Source organism: Diceros bicornis, chromosome 19 (genome assembly GCF_020826845.1).
Source record: "Diceros bicornis minor isolate mBicDic1 chromosome 19, mDicBic1.mat.cur, whole genome shotgun sequence".
Taxonomy (NCBI): Eukaryota; Metazoa; Chordata; class Mammalia; order Perissodactyla; family Rhinocerotidae; genus Diceros; species Diceros bicornis.
In genome coordinates, this window is record NC_080758.1 from 26,538,009 (window position 1) to 26,546,969 (window position 8,961).

Below are 8,961 nucleotides of genomic sequence, written 5' to 3' on the forward strand. Positions count from 1 at the left end.
CTTACCTGTCCCACCTACTAACGTGACTGGCAATTATTTACTTTGGAGAGCCCTGAAAGACGCTACCAGATTGCAGAATTCTGAATTATCTAGGAACCCATCACCCAATCGCACGTTTCCTGATTCCCACGCTGTAAAAGAGGCTGCCTCCTCAGCGGAGGCACGCAGGAGAGGGAAGAGGAGACCAGGACAGCTACCGGCACCTCTGAGAAGCCCAGGTGAGCCCCCTCTGTTCCGCTTCTGCTCCGCTGCCCAGGGCTGCAGGGCTGCCAGGCTCCTCGCTGTGGGGTGGGCCCTGGCTGACTGCAGTTAGGGTCACTCGCTGGGGGGCTTTCGAGAGAAGCAGAGCCGGCCAGTTTTGGGGGCGTGGGATGGCCATTCGCTCTGCTTCCGTAAGAGACTGGTAACTTCAATGTAGAAACGTTCAGCAGCAGGGAATTTGAAGGTGATGGGGAGTGCGCGGCTGCGCGGGACACTGCTGAAATTCTGTGTTAGGATTCTCTCGTGTGTGTGCTCTTCATACCCTAAACCAAAATCCCTACAGTGAGAGTTTTAACTTGAGGTTGCCATTGTGGATTCAGACCATCATCCACAAATCGTAAAATCCACCCAGTTTTGTACATTTTGATGCATTTTTCTGGGACTAGGTTCCTTAGCTTTCATTGAATTCATAAAAGATCTGTTTCCTGAAAGAATCAGAGGGCCGATCCCAGTTTACCTCCCCAGGGAAGCCACAAGTGGCTTTTTGGTCCAAAAAGCCCTGTTGATCCCAGCCAGCCACAACAATGATGATGCTTTGGCCAAATCAGCCCATTGATGGAATTTTGCCCAAAGCAGCCAGGTGTCTCCAAAGTGTAGGTACCAGTCCCAGCTTTGGCCGGCTTTGCTGGGTGCCAAATATGCCTGTGAGAGGGTTGGTGGTATCTGGGAGAGGATGGTGCAAAGGGCAGCCAGATGTCCAGGCTTGCCCCAGAAGTTTGTCCAGGTCTGCTTGAGGGAGAAGAGAAAGGTGCAGAAAAGATAGTGTGTGTGTGTGGAAGGGGGTGGGGGTGGGGGCAGAGACCTACCTCCAACCACAACTCTGCCATCAATTGCTGTGTGACCTTGGGAAAGTCACTACCCCTCTCTGGTCCCCTGGTTCTCCCTGTGCAATGACGACTTGGGATGGCCCTAGGATTTCCCCAGCACTGGTCTGGATGAGATGGTGGCTACAATGGTGCGACCTCTGATATTCTGTGACTTGCAAGAACTTCCACAAACCATTGAGGGCTGGACTCAGACCGAAGGACTTCTTGGGGGTAGTGGCAAAGCAGTTCAGTTCCTCAGCCACCAGCATGTTTAGCCTTTTCATTTGCTTTGTCTGATTCAAGCCATTGTGAGCAAGCCCAATTGGAGAGTAAATCTGATGGTCATTTAACTTAAACAGAGGCTTCTGCGTCAAACAGATTTGACTTTAAATCCCATCTCCGGCCTGTGCTTGCGACCTTGGGGGAAGTTTCCTAAACTTACTAGGCCCCCGTTTCCTCACCTGTGCAATGCCAGGGAAAGTGCCCACGTCTTGGGGAGTGGTTAGCACCACATCGGTTACTGACGCCTGGCTCGGAGGAAATGGGGAGCAACTCTTCACTCTCTGGTGCTCCGGGGGTGGGGGCAGGTGGGTGAATCCCTCTCTGGTATCCGTGTCGCATTGGACCAGTCATTTTGTCCTCAGATACCAAGAGAGAAGATGTTTCCAACTGGGGGCCTCATTGTCTTCTGTGGGCTGCTGGCCCAGACCACAGCCCTGCAGGAAGCCTTGCCCTCACCCTCGGACCAGACCCTGCCCTGGTCTGTGACTCTGACCCTGGCCCCAAGTCCCAGAGATCTTGCTGGAAGCTTGACCAGTGGTAAGTGAGTCTGTGACAATCTGTTTCAGCTGTGTGTGTGTGTCCACCTGTCCAGTGGGAGGGGAGAGGGCGCAAGGAGGAACGGGGGAGAGGGGCTAAGGATCTGAAAATGTCGGATTTGACCCCTGAGGACTCCTATACCCATTTCCAGCTCTCAGCAATGGCTTGCTCTCTGAGGGTCTGTCGGACACTCTCAAAAACCTTGAGCTCTCGGGCACCCTGAAAACTGGAGGAGTCACTCCCAAAAGCCTGTTTGGGGCCATGCTTGGAAAAATGACTTCAGTGATCCCTTTCCTGAGCAAAATCATTAAGTGAGTAGCCCTGAAATAGGGCCTTGGTCCCCCCCAGAGAACCCCCATTGGAGATCTGACAGCCCCAGGCAGTGGCCCTGAAGGAGGGAGAGGGGTGGACTGAACACAAGCCAGGCCTCAGTCTGAGACCCTTCTCACAGTCTGGTAGGGAATAACAGCCCCCTTGAACCAGTAATTGTCCCCAGTCCTGAAGCATGTCCCAAGTCCCCAGCATCATCTATAATCCTCCCAACAACCCTTTGGGGTCGATTTGATAATCCCCAGTTTACAGATGGAAAAACAGAGGCACAGAAAGGAGCCTGTGCTCACACAACTAGCGTGATGCAGAGTAAGAGATCCAACGCCAATTTACTTAAGTCCAAAGCCAAGGCTTTTTTCACTACACGTGATAATTTTGTTCTCCTCACCTGTGGAATCCCTTAGAACACAGGTGGCCTTCAAGGTAAGCAAGAAAGTGTAAGCTCCTCTCCTCAATTACATCATCAATGTGATGTCCACAGACAATCTAACATGGTATTTCCCATGCGACACCTGAGAGCTCTCTAAGTAAGGAGCAACAATGGAAAGCTTGATGCTAGTGAGCTGGAAAAGCCTGAGTCCTTCACAGGGCTGGATCAAAGCCATTTCCAAGATTCCTACCCACCCAGGTGCTTGCTCCTGACTTGAAGACAGACAGACAGCCTTGAGTTTGATTTCTAAATTCACCATGTCCTTGCTGGGTGACCTGGGACAAGGCACTCAGTCTCTCTGCTTCTCCATCTGTAAAATGAAGATTATGGTACCCATAGAGAAAAACTGCTGGGAGGACTGGAGAGTATGTAAATTACCTGGCACAGTGGCTGGCCCAGAGCAGAGGCTCACTTCCATCCTCTCTCCATTCTCTCTGACTTCCTGCTCCTCAATCTCCATGATAAACATTGTTGATTGACCCGCCGTTGAAGGTCATGGCAGGATGAGTGATTCCTAGCCATAAATGTTTATGAAAGACTTACTCCAGTTGCTCATACATCATCCACTCATCCACTTACCCATCCATCCATCCATTCATCCATCGTTCCTTCCATCTAACCATTAATTTTCCATGCCCCCACCCACACATCCATCTACCCACCCGCTCATCAATCCACATGGTCAACCAATATGGAGTAGCCTCTTTCTTTGTAAGTCTCTAGGTTGGCACACAGGATGCAAATATAATCCAGACAGAGTCTCTATCCTGCAATACCTCATGGACTTGAGATGAGGAGAGGGCCATGTGTGTGTCAGGATCTGATCCAGTGCAGAGGCTGGGAAAGACTGATGTATGTACAACTCAGAACCCATCTGGCTTTTGCTGCAAGACTCCCCATCATGGGTAGCTCCACCTCTGGGTTGAGTAAAGTTGGGTTAAATGTGGCTTCTAGGTTTGGGTCTAGCAGAGCTAATGTTTCTCCCTCCAATGTTGCTCCCTGGGCAGTGTGAAGATCACTAATCCCCAGCTGCTGGAACTCTGCCTTAAGCAGAGCCCTGATGGCCGTCATCTCTATGTCACCATCCCTCTGAGCATGGTCATCAATATGAATATGTGAGTGGGCCCCAAGGGAGGATGGGAAGATGACTCACCAAAGGAGACTCTGATGACCATGGGTAGCCAAAAAGGGGCCATTGGAGTCTAACAGACATGAGCTTCCAACTTCAGCTCATTTGCTACTATGCTGAGTGACCTTGGGTCACTTGGGAAACTCACTTGACCTCTTTGAGCCTTGGTTTCCCCTACTGGGAAATGAGATGAGTACAGCTGTGGGCTAGATGGAGTGAGGTGAGGCTGGCATTCCTGGCAAGGACAAAAGCCTCCTCTGCCTTGGAATGTGGTGGGGCCAGATACAGCAGACTGTCTCCTCTGCAGACCCCCGTTCAGAAGTCTGTTAAAGCTGGCTGTGAAGCTAAACATCACCGCAGAACTCTTAGCTATGAAACAGAAACAGGAGGACATCCGCCTGACCCTTGGTGGCTGTGTTCACGCCACTGGCAGCCTGCAACTCTCCGTGCTTAACAGGTGAGGACAGAGAGGTGGCTTCTCCTGCCCAGAGACAATAGGATGGGATGATGGATGGAGGTTAGGAAGATGGAACAGTGGGAGAATGGATGAGTAGGAGGGTGGAAGGGTGGGAAGAGGGATGGATGGGAGGATGGAGGGATAGATGAAGAGGTAAATGGATGGGTAAATAGTCACTTATCCCTTCTTAGGCTGGACTGACCAATTTTATGCTGGATTAGGCAACAAGAAATCTGAGTTCAAGTTCCATCTCCCAGAGGGGCATGGAGAGAGGTGGAGGGCTTCCTGTGTGAACTTGGACAGTGCTTCCCAGATAACTGTAATGTGGAGCTACATTGCCGCTGTTGATAGAATCCACTAGGATAATAGGTGTGGATGTGCTTTGTCCCAGTAAGGGGTAAAATAGCTCTGGAGCTTAACTGGGTTACTGATTTCAGTTATTGTCACAAGAGAGACTTAGTCCTGCATAATACACAGGAGTCGTCCTCATCATGGCTGACATTTACTGAACATATAGATTGTGCCTCACATGTATTATCTCGTTGAATCCTCGTGACTGCTACATACTACACACTGTTCATCCATTTATGGATTCTACAAAGTCTCATTGAACACCTACTGTGTACTGGAACTATGTGTTTATTCTACACATACCTATCGTGTGCACCGCTGTATAGGGAGTCACTCCCTTTGGAGAGTCCTCCCAAGGGAGGAGACACTCCCTTGGTGTTTGCGGGCATGTGGGTGTGGATGGACAAGGCCCATTCTCAGGTACTTGGTGCTGAGACTGCGGTGGGCACAGTGGCTCCACTGACCATACCAACCCCAGGCCTCTGCATCACCCCAGGGCTTTTCCATTTCAGATTTCCCCTCCTCCCCCTTCAAAGGCTTATCAACAGGATCAGTGAGATGCTTCCTAATGTGGTGCAAGGCAAGGTAAGTGGGGGCTCCTGAACTTTGGCTCTTAGAGCTTATCAGGCTGAAAGAGGCCCCTGGGGTGAGCTTTTCTGAGCCCCTCGGTTTGATAAGTAAATTCCACCCATCAGTCTAACTGTCCATTGATCCATCTCTCCATGTCTCTTCTTTGCATCCTTCAAAATACATTGATTGGTTCCCGCCCTGGATCAGGCCCTGTGCTCGTCCACACTGCAGCTGAAGTGGATTGGCCCCTGCCCCAAGAAGCTCCCAGTCCAGCCCCTATGGCACACACAAGCACTCTTCCGGCGCATGCTTGGGTGCCTTCTATAACCGGAAACTCATCCCTCCCAGAGCGGTCCACCCTGTTTAGAAACGGATGTCATGTTACAGAGTGAACGACAGCTCGTTGTGTGATTGGGCACTTCACACACAAGCTTTCAGTTTCTCCTTCTGCCCAGACACAGAAAAATGTTAGAAAATGCCCCCAGAGTATCCATCCCGGGGATGCTGCTGCTCTCAGGGTCCCCCTACAGTGCCACTTTGCCTAACTCCCCTCTCTGCCCCTGGGTCAGGTGTGCCTTCTGGTCAGTGCGGTTCTCAGCTGCTTGGACACCACCCTGGTGCGAGCCGTTGCCGGTAAGCCCTCGCTCCCCCTCTGCAGGAGCAGCGATTCCCCCTGTGGAGCTCTGGCCCTGCACACTGTAGGATAGTTAGCTCCCTCCAGCCTCAACTCTTCCCAGTTTGAGTTTCTTTTTTGCCTTGAATTATCCAGATAATGTTGAGGTATGGACCCTGTGTCCCCCATCAGCCCTGATGCTGAGAACAGCTGGGCTGGTTGGTGGAGGAGGCCCTGCCTGGGCTTGGGCGCATCTCCGGAGTTCCCCTTCCCTGGCCCCAGGCCTCAGGGGAATGTGAGGGATCCCTGGACTCCTTCAGACTGAGACCATCGCTCTGGTCTGTGGTGGTGGTTGTTTTTTCATTTTCCAGACACGCTGGGCCACAGGCTGCAATTTGTCAACTAGGTCTAGGCCTTCCAGGGAGGTACCAGCCTCTGCTGAGCTGGTGAGTGCTGGTCCCCATTCCCCAGGATTTGGGGGCTGGCTATTCTTCTCCTGATAGGAGACAGCAAGGGGTTTGGGACAGTGACAGCCAAAGAGAGAGACAAAGAGCCACATAGACATATACAGAGATGCACAGAGACATCCACAGAGATGTTGACACAGATGGAGAGACACAGGTGGCACTGCATATAGCTACAAGGAGAAACACACATGGTCATGGATACACACAGACACACACACACACACATACATGCCCAGACAAACACGTGGCCACTCGGAGGCACATTCACACCAGCACACTCACACACATGTGCATACATTTGCACAGTTGCCACACACAAGTACCTGTGGATACACAAACACACATTAACTCAAATACATGCACAAGGAACCCCCTGACCCCTACCCTTGCAGCTGAGACAAGACCCCTATCCTCAGGGTCTCAGCCTCCTTCCCTCCCTATTGGGTTTGACGATGGGCCAATACAAACAAGAGTCAGTGACCTCGAGTCTCCATTCTGACTGGGGTCTTCTCCCAACAGACTCATTGCCCAGCTTCTGAGGGCTCACAAAAGGCCGTCCCATGTTCTGGACAATGACATGGCGGCTGTTTGAGGACCAGAGCAGCCTTCTCTCCGAGGAAACTGCTTCCTCTCCGTTCCCACTAGACGTGTTATATTCAGTGTTCCTCACCAAATAAAATTGCTGTTCCCCTGCACGGGGAGCCTTGTTGTTCTTAACCATTATTTGAGGGCTCATAGGTTGGAGAGAGCCCTGGCCTGGGTGGTTGGAGCCATAGAACAGAGTTTGGACCTTACATTGGAGATCTTATTGGTCTTAAGCAGGACAGGGAGATGTCCAGATGAGTGTGGATTTCAGACTGACGGCTTTGGTGTCCTTAGGAAGGGTGGACAGGGGGTTGGGCGTAGATGTAACACTCCACACAGAGATGATGACACACCAGTTACTATACAAGAAGTGAAAATGGCAGATTTGGGGCCGGACCCGTGGCTTAGAGGTTAAGTGCGCACGCTCTGCTACAGGCAGCAAGGGTTTGGATCCCGGGCGCGCACCGCCGCACCGCTTCTCCGGCTATGCTGAGGCGGCGTCCCATGTACAGCAACGAGAAGGATGTGCGACTATAACATACAACTATCTACTGGGGCTTTGGGGAAAAAAAGGAGAAGGATTGTCAATAGATGTTAGCTCAGAGCTGGTCTTCCTCAGCAAAAAGAGGAGGATTGGCACGGATGTTAGTTCAGGGCTGATCTTCCTCACCAAAAAAAAATGGCAGATTTGAGAGACATTCGGGAGGTGAACCTAGAAGTGTGAGGGAGCAGGTGAGGCTCCTATCCATGTCTCGGGTTGGGAAGCCCGAAGGTAACTGGAAATACGGGAAGATGAATTGATTCCAGCTGGAAAATTAGGCCTTTAACTGTGACCACTCTGCCTGGAAGTGCCTGGGAGACCCCGTGGAAGACATCCAGGAAGCTAATGGATATACGAGTCATCTACTGCTCTGCTTTTGCTTACCTGCATCCGGGCATACTGACCTCTTTCTGTTCTCAGCAAGAGGTTGATAAGATGACAACGAAGAAGTGTAGGAGGAAGGACAAACTGGTCCAGAGTGTTCATTGCTAAAGGCTTGAGAAAGATAGGCATAGAGGGGTCATTGGGGTTGTAAAGAAAAAGATTATCGATGCCCTGGATGAGAGTCATATTTTTGGAGGCAGAAGTCTGATTTTAAGGAACTGAGAAGAGGAAGGGATGTAAGGAAGTTGAGACTGTGAATGCAGATAAGATTTATGAAAAAGTGATGCAAGAAAGAAGAAGAACAGGGCTACCCAGGCTAGGGAAGGTTGTCCCCGCGAATAAAAAATAAATATCCTATTATTGTTTGAGGTCCTTAGAGGACCAGCCCAACCCTTTCACTCCACAGATGAGGAGACTGAGGCCTTGGGGTATGTGAATGACTTGCACAAGATCACAGAGTGACAAAAAGGCAAATCAAGGACTGAGACATCCCAGACTTCACAGAAAACCTTGTCGCTTGCTCCTTGGGAGACCCCATGACCTTATGAGAATGAGCAGATTCACGTTGGTGTTTCTCAACCCCTGCCAAATATCTGTCGTCATGTCCAGATCCATCACTCTCTCCAGCTACTGTTGCCACCAACCAACATGGCATCATAGGAAGACGGTCCCATAGTTTAGACTGTGAGAAGGCTTATCGTAGGAAACCAGCATGTGTCTTCTGGCAAGGATGTAAGGGAGGAAGCATCAGCCACGCTCACACAAGTAGAAGATCTTTGAGCTGAGGATGAGTAGGTAAATCCCATAAGCAGCTGAACAATCATTGTGAGTGTCACCTCAGCAGTGACCTGAAGTACAGAAGGAGTTTCCAGACTGGAAACCAGAAATTGGGACTGATTGGGCTTGGGGACATCCAGGCTTTAGTTGCCTTCATGTCCTTTCTGGACAGGCATTAGGTCAGGACTGAGAGGTCCCCATGGCCGAGGCCCCAAGAAGCAAAGTGGATAAGGACAGGCACATATACCTGGGACCGTCAGCACTGGTCCTGCTGCCCTCTGACCTGGGCACCAAACTGCATTCCTGCCTGGACACACACCCACTGCCCATCTCTGGGTACTATTTTCCCACTGTTCTCCTGGACTTCTTCCTGTAGTCCGCAGATGGGTCTTTCCGCTCCCTAACAATTTCAATTCCTAACTAACTAGTCTAAGACTCCCC

General features: G+C 50.9%; 1 protein-coding gene across 1 annotated transcript; it reads left to right on the forward strand.

Moving 5' to 3' along the window:
* The first annotated feature begins 1,723 nt into the window (after positions 1–1,723).
* On the forward strand, positions 1,724–8,205 carry BPIFA1 (BPI fold containing family A member 1). Its single transcript, XM_058562179.1, has 7 exons — positions 1,724–1,886; positions 2,038–2,197; positions 3,654–3,761; positions 4,083–4,232; positions 5,120–5,168; positions 5,723–5,786; positions 8,150–8,205. The coding sequence occupies exons 1-7, from the start codon at positions 1,727–1,729 to the stop codon at positions 8,203–8,205; spliced, it is 747 nt and encodes a 248-aa protein (XP_058418162.1). The 5' UTR covers positions 1,724–1,726.
* Positions 8,206–8,961: the final 756 nt, after the last annotated feature.